Below are 17639 nucleotides of genomic sequence, written 5' to 3'. Positions count from 1 at the left end.
ACGTGGGAATACTGGACGAACTCAGCTAGCTCAGTCTAATCCCATCACTTTCTGAGCCTTGAGGTAGTTTGATGACTTGAGTGGGAGATTGTCACTTATCGGACGATCTCGCAAGATGGATAGTTTTCTTCTTCCCACCGTTGCTTGAGTTACTAGTATTCCCAAATTGGCGAGAAAGATCTGGTCTGAAAGGGAATAGGCTCAAGCTGCACTTACGCAGGGTGGGGATGCGATTTGAGAGTGTGGGTACGCGCTCAGTCGTGTTTCTATTACCTATCTGGAAATTTCGAGGCAGTTTATGAAACACGACGAGAATGTTACTGGTGAGAGATTGGAAAAAGTGAAGCGAATGAGAGAAAAAATGAATGTGAATGTTGGCTGAGTCAGATATTTGATTATTGAACGGTATTGCGGTGTGTCAACTGTTGCACATATTAGGCACAGTAGATCTAACAACGAACACGAGAAGCTAAAGCTATGAAACATTCTGTAGGACTCAATTCAGTAACTAAAGTCTTCCCATTGTGTTTCGAGCTCTTATTGATCATTATTTGCAATGCGGAAATTTGCAGAGATGCTGTTCATAATTTCTCTTGGCACTGGTGCAACGTTCTCTTAAAATTCCATATGTGCCATTCACATCTTAGTGAACGCTTCATAAGAGCCTTTTTTTTATCTTGGCCTAGGCACCAATCTTTGTATAGTAGCCGCCGGCTTTAATCCTGGGAACAGACCGCTGATCTACAAGTATTAGATGACACTTCCATCGTTGAAAATATACAAGCTCGTTTTCGTAATGAAAATAAAACACCACGAGGATGAACAAAACATCCTTTCTCGGCCAGGGGTTATAGCAAATACGTGTTAATACTATGCCACTAGTAGCAATGGTCATCACCATGCTATGCATGACCATGAACGAGGTGAAGGTGTCACTTGCAATCGACCCCTAGCATTGGGTTGAAATGAGTGGATCTTTCCAGACACGACACATCAGCCGATAGCCATCACTATCTGTTTTGAGATTTTCTCCAGATTGTTAATTGGTAGCAGCTGAAAAAAAGTCTTCTGGATTGACTCCGATCGAGATTGGGTGTAATCTAGACCCTAAGACAAGCGCGATACCAGAATCTTTTATTCAAGAATTTACAAATCTTATCAACTTTACATTGCCGATGCAAATACTCGCTTGCATGGTTCCACAGCTGAGCTCAATATCATGTTTTGGCTTAGTTACTTGTGTTCTTCTGAAATTGTGATTTGCTTGCAACGATTGCAAATAACTAATTGGCGAGATTTCCTTGAAGTCCCGATTTGGCACACGGAAGAAGTGACCACATTTTGAGTCAGTGATAAGTTCCAAGATTCCCCAACTCTGGATATGGAAACGTACGATTCTTATCATCGTCAATATATTGTATAATTATCAAAGCTAGACTCAAGTTTGAAAGGGGACACACTGGTGTTATTGCAAACATTTTTCTGTATGGGTCGCGTTTTTGTTCCATGGGCACATCCAGTCTACATCCTTCTAACAGAGTATACTAAATTGCCAGTGTTTAAAGTTGTACATGGCACGCTGTGAACAAAAAAAAAGAGATGATAAAGTCGAAAACACCTAAAATTCATAACATTATTCAATAGTCCACCCACATTTGATGATAGAATTCTCTTTGACAATGTACCAACTAAAAGTCAATTATAATTCGAAGTTCAAGTGGGTTTTCATGCCGTCATAGAACATGCAACTCCACCGTTAAGTGAGACCCAGGTCGGTCCTCTTGTAGTTTGCCATCTTCCGGTATGTGCATCTAGCTTCGGACTTGCATAGATTCTGGAAGCACGAGCGCTTAGCATTGAACGCTTGTTGGGTCATGTGTCATATGAAATTGACATGAACATTTCGCAGGTCTCGAACCCGCTCACTGCGATCAACCTTTTCGTAAGACTGCTGGTTTCTTCAAGGCCAGGCACGCAAAGAAGCTTGCGAGGTTACAGAGAATTGTCGACCTTATTATCTATCCCGTTCCCATTTAGATATGTGTCGTGCGTGTCGTGAATGGCAAAGGATGAGAAGGGGGGTATTAACCAAACAAAAGCAGAATCCAAATAATGGGTAAAGTGGAGGGGGCATATTTTAGAAATGAGCCACCAATATCGACTGACTGAATTTCTTTTAAAAATAAATGGGACAATTTTGCTAGTTTCAATTCAGTCCCTTGATTCGAATATCTTGGGTGTTCATGATGAGTTCGAAGTCTTGAAACTAACGATGTACTCCATCACCCAGAAGAGTAGCATTTCGCAAGTGGGTTTAATTCAAGCGATAAAATATGAGCCCTCCACCTCAGGAGCATTTCCATACACTCTACGAGTTCCTCTAAGTTGAGTGGAAACAGACATGGCTGAGTGTATTTTCGGAGCAGCTGTCTTCTTGCTTGTTGCGTGTGTGATCAATACAGTGTCTGGACAGAGCATACAGTCCGGATCATTCCAGATACGCACATCACGGACAAGAACCTTGCTGTCGAACCATTCTTTACCAGAATTTCCTAGTCAGGCCAAAAATGATTTCTTGCAATACATACTGGGAAAATTAAGATGGACCCAGAGATGGTAGACAGGAGAGATTTGTTTCAAGTGGCGAATTGTTTGAGATGACAGACTTGTCATCAAGCGGTCGATATAATAGACATCTTTCCTTGAAGTTTAGACAGGCGGTGTAGTGCAACTGAACAAAACAAGAAACATGAAACTAAACGAGTATGAAGAATTAACAGAGAAATAGAGACTATGTGTAGTTAATCTTCTGAACACCCTGCATGCCAGTGATAACGTGACACTTGCCTACCATTATTGCTAACACACAGCTGCCAAACCGGAAACTAGGGCTGGGAAGGCCAAAGCTCGTTGTTTACATGGAACCAAGACTTTGAATCAACAACGAAGAGATAGTCTTATGGCTTGATGCCGTTTATACATGTATCCTGCCATTGCTGGACTCTCTGGGATGATGTGCACATGTTGATGTATATATTGAACAAGTAGGTAATTGAAGCAACTGGTAGATATCCCTAAGTCTCGGTTTCTGTGTGCAGTGCACACATTCCATTGGCGTACATCTTTTTATAGAAGTATAGAAGCAACTGAAGCAAATGGAGATCCAGCTGCAGTTGGTGGGCTGCAAATATATCAACGATTCAAACTCTGTCACATGATACATTTTGCCACTTTGAAGGCAAATTCACTAAACCTACACCTGCACGGGATAATGCCACATGGTACTCAAATCGAAAAACATCAACACTGATCATTCATTCTGCTGGTGTTCGTTCCTCTGGTGTTCGTTCCTCCACTGTCTATCTTTTTCTTCATTCTAACGCGTTTGCTGATGAAGCTATTCAGAAGTCACCTGCCAGTCTGAAACGGCAATACTATCGAGACTCCTTGCCCAGTAGGTGCAAGCCAAACACAATGAATGATAAACACCCTAGTGTTAGTACTGCGGGGGGAATGGTTCTTTAAATTCCACCGCCAAGCAAGCACTTGTAGCAAATTTCAGAATGTCTCATTCGATCTTTTTATATCTTGGCTCTTTCCCAAATCAACATAGCGGCGGAAGGAAAAAAAGGGAGGGTCTTCTTCAATCACCTGCGTCCTTGTTTTGGACAAGCTTCTCTACCAAGTATTAATCGTCCATTGTGTTGTTGTTAATCGTGGCCTTTGTTATCGACCGCCAAATGATGCATTTGATGTCGAAAGTCGGCTTTTGAATATTGAATATCGGATAGCTATCCATAACATCTTTCTCCAAACATCTTCATCATGATGCGCTTACAGGCTCGTCGTGTTGTGTTTGTCGCCATCATTTTCAGCGCGACAATTGCATACATTCTGTACACCCAAGGTAAATATGTCACGTGGCCACGTCCTGGACCAAATGATTCAATTGTCTATGAAACGCAACCCAACCCAAATTCCGATCCAAATGTGCCTGCAGACCCGAGTTCGTCGATTCCATTATCGGATTCGAAAGAGGGGGTCAAAACACCACCGACAGTTGAAGAGCCCTCGCTGAAGGAGAACGAAGACAAGAAGCCAGATGAACAACGTCCAGCTGAAAAACAACCTGGTACTGGTTTAGATCCCAAACCTCTTTCTGATACAACCTCAACACCAGCACCGATTATTCCAGCGGTTACATGTCCGTCTTATGCTCAAATTCAGCGGAAAAAACAAGAGCCATTATCTGAAGGTCATAGGAAATTTCCCTATTCTCGCCCTTCGCAGGAATGCCGGACATTCAATCTTCCTTCGTTAGAAAAGCTCATTGAGCAAATGAAAACGATTATCAAGGACCCTGATCTCTTCCGACTTTTTGAGAACAGTTATCCAAATACGTTGGATACTACAATTAAATGGCGAGGATACGCAAACAAGATCGATCCCGTTACAAAAAACGAGACGGCGACAGATGAAGAGCTCACATTTGTTATCACTGGCGATATTGATGCTATGTGGTTGAGGGATTCTGCATCTCAAATTTATTCCTATCTCCCGTTACTCGAGGCTTCTGATAATCGAGATTCTCTTGCAAGTCTGTGGCGTGGTCTTATCAATTTACACGCACGGTATATCATCATATCACCATACTGTCATAGTTTCCAACCTCCGCCGGAATCAGGGCTCCAACTTCAAACCAATGGAGCGTTTCATCAGAACCATCCCATGCCAGCTTATAATCCCGACAAAGTCTTCGACTGTAAGTGGGAACTCGATTCCCTGGCCTCCTTCCTCCAAGTCTCATCGGCATATTATCAGCGCACAAACGATTTATCATTCTTTCAAAAATATTCCTGGATTGATGCTGTCCAAGCAGCTGTAGATGCCGCTGGTGCAATGAGACTGGGAACTTATTCCCCTGAAGGCAAAGTTCAAAAATCCGCATGGACATTTACAGGTTGGACAAACCGCGGCAGCGAGACTTTGACAAACGACGGCTTGGGCAACCCTACCAAACAGAACGGAATGGTAAGAAGTGCATTCCGTCCTTCCGATGATGCATGCATATATCAGTTATTGGTACCCGCAAACATGATGTGGGCTAAATACCTGGAAGAGGCATCTATTATTATGGAACAATTATCCGGCGAAAAGGCCGCTAAACTTACCACGTCCATGCGAGAGCAAGCACTCGGAATAAGAAAAGCCATAGATCGTGATGCCATAACTCATCATTGGAAATTCGGCGATATTTATGCCTATGAAATCGACGGCTTCGGCGGCCATAATCTAATGGATGATGCCAATGTCCCTTCACTACTGGCTATGCCTCTTTGGGACTACGAAAACTCCTCATTTCCTCTTCCTGAACTATTTGAAAGTGACGGAGAGCAAGGTGGTAAAAAAACCAAAATTGATCATGCAAAGATCTATAATAATACCCGAAGTTTCGTCTTGAGTCAAGAGAATCCCTACTTCATGCAAGGGCCCTCCATTGCCGCTGTAGGTGGTCCTCATCTTGGTCCTGGCAAAAGTTGGCCCATGGCAGCTATTGTACGCGCCCTTACTGCCTTGGAAACAGCATCAAGATCGGGCAAGGGAATAGAAGATGTGGAAAAAGAAGTAATAGAACAGGTAATGATGGTATTAGACAGTACCGGGGGAACGGGTGTAATCCATGAGAGTGTCAATTCATGGAATGCAAATGATTGGACAAGAGCTTGGTTTGGATGGGCGAATGGACTTTTTGGGGAATTGATCATGCGAATTTCCAGAGAGGATCAAAAGGCCGGGAGAGGGGGTGGAGGGTTATTGGGGAGAACCTGGCAGACAGATGAAGGTATTAAGGCTAGTAATTGAGTTCTGGAATCCGGAATGTAATAGAAATTGTAATGGATGGATGGCGTTTGGTGAAATTGGCATACGAGACTGTATTTCTGGATATACTTCGTCGTATATCGAGGACTAGGTAGTTTTGGATACATTGGCGAACAGCTGGTTGGATGAAATAATTGAGTATTGCATTGGAAACATCTCTATTGTTGCTACTGTGCCAACCACATGAGAAGAAAGAGCTGAACCTAACCCCGCCCAGATAATAAAGGGGATTTTTCACAGCCGAGTTTTCTATCCTTTTCATACCCGTTTTTCCTAAATTATCCTTCCATTTCAGCTCCCGCATAAAGCAAGGACATTATGATCATTCCACGTAATGACAGCCGTGCTATACATCCTGTTCTTCATCCGTCTCCACATGAACACGCCGGAATGGGTATGTGGAGACAGGAGAAGAATGGTGATGGTAGGCTTGAGCTAAATCAATCAAAAAATACATCTACATCACTAGTTCAGGATATTACTGAATGGCCGCGTAGTATACTCTAAATGCTCCTCGTCTCGACTATCTGCGCCGTGTTAGAACACCCTAGGACTTGCGAACGCATACTGCTCAATTTTCTATTCTATTGTTAAAACATATCCAACAATGTGTTACAAAGGATTGAAGTTGGACGTCACAGTGAAGTGTGTAATTGTGAAATGGATTGGTTCGGGTACATTGATATTGTTATTCAAAATAAGGCTCAAGCGAGCAGCAGCTAGATTTGAGATGAGATCTATTAAGAGCTTCTTTTGAATTGAATTCCAGTGACGATAATATCTAAAAATCAGATTGCCCACCAAAGAAGTTAAGCAAGGCATCAATCCAACCACAACTCCCCATATTTCATATCCTGACTTCATATTACAGTTCCGCACTCATTTCCCCTGCTTACTTTCAATTCTGCCCTTTTCACTCTCTCTATTCGCCTTCTCCATGGCCCTTTTAGCCTCCCTATACATCCTCATCCTCTCACTCCCTAATGGCCCGTGTCTCCTCCCATCTGCTGCCTGTTTTAGTAGCGGCAACTGTATTATCGCCGAAAAAGTATCAAAAACTTTTTGGATAGGTTTATTATGTCTAGCCGCTACTGCTGCAAACGGAAATGTATCTTGACTCGTTTGAGCTATGTCTATGATTCTGGTTATATGTTAATCAAGGACCTGATATACAGGAATGGAAAGAAATGAGTCTTACAAATTTGGGGAGTGTCTAGCTGCGGGTGCGGATGCGGATATGGATATCGATGCTTGTGATCTTGAAGGATGTGAGACTGGGGTTTGGAGAAGAGATGAGATTGAATTTTGTGTGTGGGAAGTAGTAGGTCTCGCTTCTTGTGTTGTATTAGAGTGTGGAAAAAATATGTCGTTACTTTCGGCTACACAGGTCGGATTTTGACGTTCGTCAAGAGCTCCAGAGGAGGAAGCTTTGTTGTTATCTAACAAATGTGGCCACGCAGGTATTCTATAAAGAGAAGGTTTGCGTCGTATATCTGCTGCAGCCACCTGGGAACGGGGGAATGAAGAAGGACAAGTATGTCTCACCGGTGTAACTGGATGTGTGGGTTGAGAATATGCCGCAGAATTTGATGAAATTATCAAAGAAGGTTGCACAGGACAGGTAGTTATAGCAGATGTAGACATTTTTGTGGGCATGTGACATGATTCCGGAACTAGCTTTGTTTGAATTGAAGGATATGACACCGGTTTGGTTTGAGTTATAAGAGGAATTGTTTTGGGTGACACCATTTCTTGCGCGCATCTCTCCGTGGGCGAATTTCCAAAGGTAACTTGTTGCGTGTTTCGACAATTTGGATCAACGACACCAAAATAATATTTGCGGTGCCAATCCGAGTCGTTGTTGATGTTAGAAAATACTCTTGCTCGTGGATCAACAGATGGTGTGCGCTTTGGAGTTGAGTAACCTGGTTGTTTCCAGGAAAAGTCTTGCCAGCCAGGTATAATTGGCCGATGTGGCGGAAGAGGGAGAGGTACTCCTCCGAAGGTAGTTGGCACATTTGGATCTTCCAAAAAGTCCACAAACCCCGTATGGCCATAAACAGGGCTAGGATTCGAGTTAGACGGTAAGACATTGGGTCTTGGAAGATACTTAGATGCTGAGGACACGTATGGAGACACATGATTTGAATTTTCACTTGAATCTTGGTGCTTTCGTTTTTTTGCATGGTCTTGCTCTGGTGTTGTGACGGTTGTGGGGTTTGCATAATAATATGATGATGTTGGCGAAGGTGGCGGAAGTATGAATTTGGCATACCAAGATGGTGGGATTTTGAACGGTATATTTTGAGAAATATGGGAATGAGATGACTCGGGTAGCTCTGATTGTGGAACTTTCAACGGCTGTATGGAGGTATCGAATATGGCAGTCTTGTCTGTCGCATTGACAGAATAGCATCTAGCTCTGTTCATCTCATCAGGTTCACTGCAAGGATCAAGCAAAGGAGCCATATCAGCTATGAGCTTCTCTGACGATGGACAAGCACCTATAACTCCGGCACTCGAAATGGGACTAGCCAAGTTGATTTGCGTGTATTTTGATGGAAGTTCAAGCCTAGTAAATGTTTGGCTTAGATTGAGTTTATTGGCATAGGGCATTGTCATACCTTCTGTGCTTTTTCTTCCTTCGTCGAGGGACTGAAAACACAAACTCTACTTCATCATCTGAAGATTCTGGGACTGATTTCTCCGGTAAGACTCTCGCTGGCACTTGCTGAGCGGTATCGCTAGCTGGAATATCAACTAAACAGACTGAGTTGTCTGTCGGAGGTACTGTGTTAGAATAAGGTTGTAACACAGGTTCTAAGCCGGGAGCAGTTTGAGGCGAGATAGAGCTCTGTGTATTAGCCTGTTCAACTTCAGCCATCATGAAGAGAAAGTGGAGGTTTGGATGTTAAGAACTGTAGAAAAGAAGGAGATATTGAGGATATAAAATTAGGACATAGATTGGCCAAAGACACAAAGGCTGATGAAGGGGCCAACATCTTTATCATAGCATCTTACCGTGTTTGATACCAACCTCCATGCTAATGGTCAAGGGATCTGCATTTCACAACAAGCTCAAAATTTCAGGCGCTTGAAAGACCTGATGTCAAACCACCCAGTGCTTGAAGAGGAATACATCTTGTTTTGGCTTGTTCGTTTCCAAGTCGCCATATCATTGTCCTCTTGCAGGTTGAAGAATGAGAAAGCTCGTGGATCAATGTAAGTTCTATGCATAGAACCTGGGCATACAAACAGTAAAGGAACGGCAAGAAGCTACGGAGGTTTGATTCATCAGAGACAATACGTTTTTGAGAGGTGAATCATGAAAAGGTTGTTAATGTTTATATGTGCCTACCATAACCAGCGGTTAGCCACACGCGAAGCACACTAGCCACATTATCTGTTAACCGAAGTTTAACCAGCACAATCGATAAAGCTCCCGCCAAATACTCTCCCACTATCTCTATGTCATACCAGACAAATAAACAAACAGGCGGATTTATAAACACATCCAACTAATTTTGATTGATCACAAAACTATCAATACTGTCTGTCTTTATTATTGAGCCCTTTTACAAATTTCAGAATGGCTGTTGACGACCATAATTCCTTACTTTCGACACAGAAGTCGTCCGATTCTGGTCTCCAAGTAGCTTTACATCCCCTCGTTCTCCTCACAATTTCAGACTACATTACAAGACACACTCTGCGACAACAAACAGGACCTGTAGTTGGAGCTCTGCTGGGTCAACAGAACGGTCGCGAAATTACTATTGAGCATGCCTTCGAATGTCTGCTTACTACAGAGGAGGATGAAGTAAAGCTATCACCATTATGGTTTGAGGCAAGATTACAACAAAGTACGTACAGCCTAATTTGAATAGACAATTTCTTTCATACTGATTTCCTACAGTGAAGGACGTTCATAAAGTCCCTGCGCTTGATCTTGTCGGGTGGTATACTATCATTCCTAACTCTGGACCACAACCCATACATCTTCCTATTCATCGACAAATCCTCTCTATATACAATGAGTCTGCCATTCTACTCGGTTTTCATCCCGAGGAAGTACTTGGTGGCGCGGTTGGCGGAAAGTTACCTCTCACAATATACGAAAGCAACTATGAGGCAGAGGAAAGCGGCGTGGAGACTGGGGAGGACAAGGAAATGAAAGACGAGGAACAACAACTCAAGCTCAAATTTAAGGAACTCCCATTCACTGTCGAGACTGGCGAAGCGGAAATGATCAGTGTTGACTTCGTGGCTCGTGGCGGAGGAAATGCTACAGCTGTAAATGGTACCAGCAAGAAAGTTACGATTGTGGAAGGTAAAGGCAAGGGCAAAGGTAAAGAAAAGTCCGAAGACTCAGAGACCTCGAAACGCGAAGAGAGCAGTCTATCGCGAGAGGACGAAGAACAACTTGCCTCCTTGACTGCAAAGGCAAATGCTATCAAGATGCTTCAATCCCGAATCAATCTGATTGCCGCTTACCTCCAAAAACTCCCTCCCTCTTACGTAGCCGACGGCGTTGTCTCGGAAGCCGATGTCGAATCGAAGAACTATGCGTCAATAAATCACTCGATCCTCCGGTCTATTCAGGCCCTTCTCGGCCGTCTTAGTGTTCTCATACCCGCGGATAGCCAAGGTTTCGAACACGAACTCATCTCTGAGCAAAACGATGTCAGCCTCATCTCCCTCCTCAGCGAGCTCACGAAATCAGCTCATGATATCCGAGAAACAGGAAAGAAGTTTGCCGTCGTAGAAAATGGAAAAGCTACCGGAATGAAGCGTCCTGGAATGGGATGGGGCGACCAAAGTCATCCAATGCGAGAAGTAATGCATGCTGGAGATCTTTTGTCATAGGGTAGCTTGTTCCTCATCTGAGTGATTTCAACGGCGTATCTCGGCTTGGGCGTATGAAGGTACAGGTGTGCATGCAGGTGGTGCGCGATTTACATTTTTAAGAAAAGGGAATTTGGCGTACTTGCATGAGGAATTTCAGATATCATGAGAATGAGAGATACGAATGAACGAGAATTAGATAGGCAATGAACACCTGACAAGACATGAACATGAACATGAATTTTCCGCTTGCATATCTTATCTTGTGAGACAACGTCGAGAAGGAATTATGATTCGATGGATTGTTACACAATCGTATGTTTGACTTCAAGATACAGTCGCACGACATTGTTACCGGATTTGGAAACGGATATCTACATGGTACTCATGCATGAGAGGTAATTGAGAGACAAAAACCACAACCTTGATGGATAGAAAGCAGATTTGTATGTTAAAGACGATTTGGCATTACAGAAAATAAGAAGTAGGGAAATTAATCGCCAAAAGCCCTCTAGAATTCTTACATTTGAAGCGAGTTTGAGTATTTAGGAGAATAGTCTCGGACTCCCGTGGGCTTGGGGTCTAATTAAGGAACAATGTTTCAAGATGAGGCGAACTTTGAATGCATCAATTGAATTGTAAATATATTCGATCTATCTACCTCCAGCTTCAAAGCATGACGCCAGCCCAATACCAGATTTCCTTCTTTCACAGCAAAACACCAAATCCATCCCATCAACCACTTTCCCAAATTAACCTTCGACTTCTTATCCAAAAGAAAGGTTACTAGATCGTGTGCGAAATAAAGAAAAGAATAAAAGAACTCATTATATTCTCACAGAAATCAAACGACTCCATCATTTCCCCTTGCAGATTTCTACACCTCGATAACCACCTTTAAGATAAGATCCCCGTGCTCGTCCATTGTCTTTCCTGCCAACTCGAACGCTTGCTTTGCATTCCCGAGACCTTTAAATCGATGCGTAACCATGTTGTCCAAGCTCGGAAGTCCTCCTTTCTTCCCGCTAGCACCTAACATTCTGATACCGGTCGGATACGTATTTGCATATCTGAAAACGCCTAGAATATCTACTTCGCGGAGATGAGCAGCGGAGAGAGGGAGCGTTTGGATGGGTGTTCCCATGCCGACCATTATTACTTTTCCACCCGGCTTGGTGCTGTAGATGGCAGTTTGCATGCAAATTTCCTTGCCGGTGCATTCAAAGGTTATGTCAGCGCCTTCGTGGTCGTCTTCGGCAAGGACGTCGTCTGGGGATGAGATTGACAAGATCTCGGAAGCAGTGCATTTTGCAGAGCTGAGACGATCGGAGATGGTGGTATAGGAAGAGATAGGTGTTGTGGTTCCTGAAGCTAGAGAAGGGGTGGAGGTTCCCGAGGAGGGAGTGCTGGAGGGGGCGCTGGAGTTAGAGCTAGAAGGAGGAATCACGTAACCGTGAGTAGCGAATCCGTGTTCGAGTGCGTATTGGACCCTGTTCGCGGAGATGTCGGTTATCGTTACAATAGGGCAGCCGGATTGACGGGCCATAGCAGCAACGAGGAGACCTACTGCTCCAGCCTGTTGATATTTTAGCAAAGTCATTGAGACTAAATAAATATATCGGTGATAAATGAGGCTATAAGTATTCATTCAAATAATGACTTACTCCAATGACAACAGCTGTCGACCCAGGTGTAGGTGCTGCTCTATTTACAGAATGAATTGCCACAGAGAGTGGTTCCAAAAGTGCAGCGGCGTCGAATGAGATATGATCTGGAAGCCTGAATGAAAAATCAATAAGCTGTTTTGCTGAGATTGCCATCATAGAATTTGAGAGCATACTTGTGACACCAAACGGCTGGATGATTGATCCTCTCTTGCAACGTCCCTTGAAAATGAGGTACACTCTTTGCACTGCTCCTGAATCTCATTTTCTTGCAAAGGTTATATCTTCCTTTCCGGCAGATATCGCATTGGCCACATGATATGCCCACCTCAAGGGCGACCCGATCACCAATAGCAAAGCCATTGACTTGAGGTCCAATCCCTACAACCACACCTGAAGCTTCATGTCCAAGAGATAGAGGTGCACATGCACATAAATCGCCATTGGCGAACTTCTTGTAATAGCTTACATCGGAACCGCAGATGCCAGTCGATTTGATCTGAACTTGGAGTTCTCCGACAAGAGGTTCGGTGATATTGCGAACTTCCTAAGTGCTCACAGTCAATTGGGGTGCTCTTGATAGATATATTTATATGTGTCTGAGCGCAAGCGGGATAGGTTCCTCTTACCAATCTCACATCTTGTATTCCGTGTAGAACGCTGCTAAGAATGCTAGATTTATTGCTGACGTGGGATGTGACCTCCACGTTCATCACATTTTCATTGTAAGCCGGCGCCATTTGAGATTGCTCTGTAAGATATCAAAGATATGAGGTAACAAAAATATCCTCTTAGTACTCTGACCAAGAAAGAAAAGTGTGGGGGCTTGATAGATTCTTCTATTTCCGCACTCCCCAAAGTAAACCCCCAAACTTATATCGTTTACATTCTCCCCCTGGAGAAGGGATTGGCGGTCTCCTTGTCAAGTCACATAGCTTGTAGCTATCTACACTATCATGATTCATTTCGATTGCAAGACATCTATCATGCAAATACCTAATCTGTCATGTTGCTATCCATCGCGCAGTATACTCATTGACAATCAATCCACTGGCGTGTTGTGGAAATGTGTATATCCCATGCATCTGTACCCTGCAGACGCAGGCACGGAAGCACACCACACCTTGATTGAATTCTGTGCTTCCAGCGGAGTCGGAGCTTTGTATTAGGTACCTCTGCTATTGGAGTGGACTGCACTTTATTTCATGTATATCCAAACAGCGAAGATCCTGAAAAGATCGTATGAGGTGTGACGGCAAATGAAAGATACAACATTGCCGGGTATTTTGCTGTAGCTAAACGTTGAAGATAGGTGTGTGGCTAGGAATACACTCCGGCCCCTCACTTGACGCTTATCCTAGTAACTGATAAATCGCCCATTCTTTTGCGTTGTTTATCAGTGTGCAGCGTACATCGTTGAAGTGACAAGACGTACATATCAACTAATGTCTTGAAATGTCAACAATACATTAGACATGCCGGATATAAAGTTGTTAGAGGCCTGGGTCCGATAAGACGTCGAATTCAACCAATCCCACATCTCCACTCGCATCTATGAGAGAGGGGAGAAGCTTAATGGAGCATCGATTTCCGTAGATAGTACGTGATTATTCGTCACCAAACTCCAAACTCCAAACACGGACAATCATTTTCCTCCATACCCCAGATTCTTCGCAACCTTATTAGATCAACATCGGAGTATCCGTGCAATCACGACAAGAACTCTCTTCGATCGTCGATTTACCCGTTGATGGGCTCTTTTGTGATGAAATAAAGTTGATAGAGATGCTGGCACCCTGGATGGTGCGTTCCTCGAATTCATGAAAATTTGGTAAGGCTGGTGGAGGTAGCAGGAATGGCGTGGTACTGATAGGGATATTCACAAACGGTGATATTGAATATTTTATGCCGATAAGCAGAGCCAAGATGTGATACCAAGTTCGTCATGGCACACATATGGGTAAGTTTTCGCATTTCTTTGCCGCTATTTTGAGGAAACCCACTTTCACGCAGAATTGGGGTGGCAATGGCGAATTGAGCAGCAGCGAACAATGACCAATTCAAGCTGAAAAGGAGCAAGTTTCCAAGGGGGAGCCGAAAGAAAGAAAAAAAGCAATCAAAATCAAGTACTTGGGTACAAGGACAAGAAAGAGTTAGATTGTTAGATAGCTTGTTATGCCCCTCATCGGAAGAACACGGCCCGCATGCCTAATGTTGTGTAAAAATGCATTCTCCCTCCACAACATCGCATTTTATTCCGGGTAGTAGATTGATGTTTTGATCCTACTGGAGAGGAGAGGATGGTATGATGGGAGGGTAGATCGTAGCCTTTGATCTTTGAGAGTTTTTGTGACGTGGCTACAGCTGCTGCATAATTTTCTTAACAATCAAGAGTCTGCCGAAATTGGATGTGCGATACGAAAATTTCATCAAATTACATTTCCAATGAAGCTTGTGGCACATATCCAATATGATACAAGGAAGTCTACTTTTCAAAGGGGTGTCGTTGGGTGTTGTACGAACCAAAGGCCTGGTTCGGATTGATTTTGGGCTTGCTTATCCATTCACAAGGGTAATATAAGGTAATGCAATGTAATGTAATGTAATTAATGTAATCATCTTGATTAGCGAAAGATACTAGAAGGTGTATATGCAATTAACCGGGAACCCTGGAAGCTTTTCGAGGGTCTGGCAGGTTTGCGGCTCATTTGTAAGTGATATATATGCAATGGGTGCATGCTAAACTACGAGAAGCAAACATCTACTCAAGCGGTGAGGAAACCTACCGGGCCATTTTGGATGATACCCAAATGAGCTTGTCAAATATTCTCAAGTACTATCAAAAACATACATGATACCAGTAGCTTAGCGGATAAAGTCGCACAAAAATTATTGTATTGCATACACTTTGCATGAACGATACAGATTTTGGGTGATACAATGGGTGTGACCAGGGTCCTTTTCTCGGATCATAATACCGGAAAAGTTTATTGCTAAGAAGAATTCTCGCCAATAAACCACTTCATAGAACATTAGCCAATCTCGACGCTGCATTTCTCGCATCAACTCGGTCCTCGTCATCTTCTTCTTTTAAGCCCGGCAATCCACCAGTGCTGCCACTCAGCGACCTATCACGACCCACACCTTCTTCTTCGCCATTTGCCCCGTCGGGAGTAGACATGAAACTGCCTGAAATACTCCGGTTAAGTCCATCAGGGCGTCTTGGAACACCAGACCACGAATCGCCTTTAGGGCCTTGACTGGCTGCAAGACTGGCTCTCCTTGCTGCGGGGTGTGATTCTCTACCCAACCGGCTAAGTCCACCAGAAGAATCGATCGCTCGTATATCAGGTCTGATGCTTTCCAAGGTCGCTAGCGTCCTTCGCTCCGCTTCGATTTCACGGATCACATATTCTCGAATGCTTAATCTGAGATCTGCAGCAGTCCGAGCGAACCATCTTCGTTGTTCAAGTAATAAGTTTGCCGTGACACGTTGGGTTTTGTTATGAAGATAAACTTCATTGCTACGTGCTTCGTCAAGTGCTGATATGGCTTCATCAACCTTTTCCCTTCGGACAGATGAGCTGGCCTTTAAGCGGTCTGCAGCATTAAGCTTGCTTCGGGTTAATTGCTGAGCCTGTAGTAATTCACGCAGAAGTATGTGTCGATTCGTGAGGGTTTCCTTGACAATAAATGAATCTTGAGAATGATACTGAAGAGGATCGCCTATGGTTGTGGCTTCAGCAGTACCTTGTGCTGCATGGAAGTCGCCTGTACTTTGGATTGTCTTTCCAAGCTTACGGTATGCATTAGCAAGGCCTTGGTGAGGTTCTTGGATATTCATTGCACCCAATTTGACACCGAAATCAGACTCTGCTAGACCAAGACCTGTATACACATTAGTATTTGGACACGCAAATATCATGTAACAACCTACCTCGTCTTGCTTTGACCAATTTGTCTACCTTATGTCCTGCATCCATTGTTCCTAAGTAAAAGAGCTTCACCACCGGCCTTGCATCTTGTAATTCTGGCGTGTCATCGGGTGGAGGTGCAAATTGTTTAATAACTCTTCGGCGAACTCCAGTAGCTGGTTGCTTTCTCTTCAGCATGGGGCTGTATCCAAAATCACTCTCAACAAAAAGAACCATCTCATCATCCCTCATTAATACGTCATTAGAGCAAACATAATTGAGCCATCTCTGAAGAGAAGCTTTAACGCGCGCTTCATCCTCATCAGTGCCAGCACCAGCAGATGTTAACGCGGGAGGAACTGCAGGAACTATAGCTTCCGGATTTGAGGATATTAAATGGTCTGCTAACTTGATGAATTCGGAATGGGTTCGTCGGACATCGCGAAATTGTGTTGTTCTAAATTTTGGAAGATTGGTCTATGCAATTGGTTAGCCAAGACCGCAGCTACATGTTCCTTGATTGATGACTTACGTGTACATCAAATCGCAAGATAGGATCCTTCCTCCCAGTGCGCTCCAGTCCGGTAATCTTTGCTTGCAGCTTGTAATGAGGTGCCGGAGGATGGTGCCCTTGCCGCGCAGCAGAATGATGATATCTCTGAGGTTCCGGCCTATGTTGACCAGCTGGATACTGTTGCTGTGGAGCTGTTTGCTGCTGATACTGTACGAAACCTTGCTGTGCCTCGGCATCGCTTTGACTCGATTCAACAGTGTCGGGTCTGCGGCTTTCGGCATCAGAGACCGATGCACCAGCACTGCTATCAGGTCGATTGAAGCCTCCAGTCCCCATTATATCTTCTTGCGAATAGCCTGCACCGCCCTGTTGATCCGGATTGTACGGTGTCGGTGACACAATATCTCTGGGTGGAAATGTGCTAGTTTTTGGATGCTGTGGTGAGCCAGTAGGGGAAGATCCCCATGGAGAAGCACCCGCGGGATTATCTGCATCGTTGATCGAGGCAGAATAATCCATGATGATGAATGGCGCGACCTTTAGTATGTAAGACGATAAGCTAGAGTCAACAGAATAAGAACGTAGCAATTATTGGATCAAAAAGAACTTTTGTATTTAAACTGGTGCATCTGGGTATTTCATAAACTCGTGGACAACATGTAGAAAGACGGCAAATCAAATAACCAATCGAGGTTGATTAGAGCTTCCGCTGAGGTAGGTAGGTATTAAGAAGAGTTCCCAAGTTCGGCCGCTCCGTGGTCTGGCTTATTCCGCCGTCAAGTCTCGAGCCTCAGGCAAGAATTAGTAATCCATCATTATCCT

The 17639-nt window shown here is 43.8% G+C and overlaps 5 protein-coding genes across 6 annotated transcripts; 2 read left to right on the top strand and 3 right to left on the bottom strand.

The window, feature by feature from the left end:
* The first annotated feature begins 3308 nt into the window (after positions 1-3308).
* BCIN_06g03500 (hypothetical protein) lies at positions 3309-6119 on the top strand. The gene has a single exon (XM_024693465.1). It carries the CDS (start codon positions 3826-3828, stop codon positions 5860-5862), a length of 2037 nt encoding a protein of 678 aa, XP_024549251.1. The 5' UTR covers positions 3309-3825; the 3' UTR covers positions 5863-6119.
* A 427-nt stretch (positions 6120-6546) lies between these two features.
* On the bottom strand, positions 6547-9205 carry BCIN_06g03490 (hypothetical protein). 2 transcript variants are annotated; one of them, XM_024693464.1, is made up of 4 exons: positions 8505-9205; positions 8156-8452; positions 7079-7945; positions 6547-7021 (listed from the first exon to the last, which is right to left on the bottom strand). In XM_024693464.1, the coding sequence occupies exons 1-4, from the start codon at positions 8765-8767 to the stop codon at positions 6760-6762; spliced, it is 1689 nt and encodes a 562-aa protein (XP_024549250.1). In that variant the 5' UTR covers positions 8768-9205; the 3' UTR covers positions 6547-6759. The 2 variants fall into 2 exon arrangements, with proteins under 2 accessions (XP_024549250.1, XP_001556171.2); XM_001556121.2 differs by having other exon boundaries at positions 7079-8452.
* A 119-nt stretch (positions 9206-9324) lies between these two features.
* Positions 9325-10956, top strand: BCIN_06g03480 (hypothetical protein). The gene is made up of 2 exons (XM_001556122.2): positions 9325-9743; positions 9797-10956. Exons 1-2 carry the CDS (start codon positions 9470-9472, stop codon positions 10744-10746), a joined length of 1224 nt encoding a protein of 407 aa, XP_001556172.1. The 5' UTR covers positions 9325-9469; the 3' UTR covers positions 10747-10956.
* Positions 10957-11344: 388 nt separating this feature from the next.
* On the bottom strand, positions 11345-14676 carry BCIN_06g03470 (hypothetical protein). The gene is made up of 4 exons (XM_001556123.2): positions 13019-14676; positions 12566-12936; positions 12390-12504; positions 11345-12301 (listed from the first exon to the last, which is right to left on the bottom strand). The coding sequence occupies exons 1-4, from the start codon at positions 13127-13129 to the stop codon at positions 11603-11605; spliced, it is 1296 nt and encodes a 431-aa protein (XP_001556173.1). The 5' UTR covers positions 13130-14676; the 3' UTR covers positions 11345-11602.
* Positions 14677-14999: 323 nt separating this feature from the next.
* Bcvps17 lies at positions 15000-17557 on the bottom strand. Its single transcript, XM_001556125.2, has 3 exons — positions 16836-17557; positions 16327-16780; positions 15000-16277 (listed from the first exon to the last, which is right to left on the bottom strand). Exons 1-3 carry the CDS (start codon positions 17334-17336, stop codon positions 15412-15414), a joined length of 1821 nt encoding a protein of 606 aa, XP_001556175.1. The 5' UTR covers positions 17337-17557; the 3' UTR covers positions 15000-15411.
* Positions 17558-17639: the final 82 nt, after the last annotated feature.

This window comes from Botrytis cinerea, chromosome 6, assembly GCF_000143535.2.
Source record: "Botrytis cinerea B05.10 chromosome 6, complete sequence".
Lineage (NCBI taxonomy): Eukaryota > Fungi > Ascomycota > Leotiomycetes > Helotiales > Sclerotiniaceae > Botrytis > Botrytis cinerea.
This window is presented reverse-complemented; position numbering and strand designations above follow the sequence as displayed.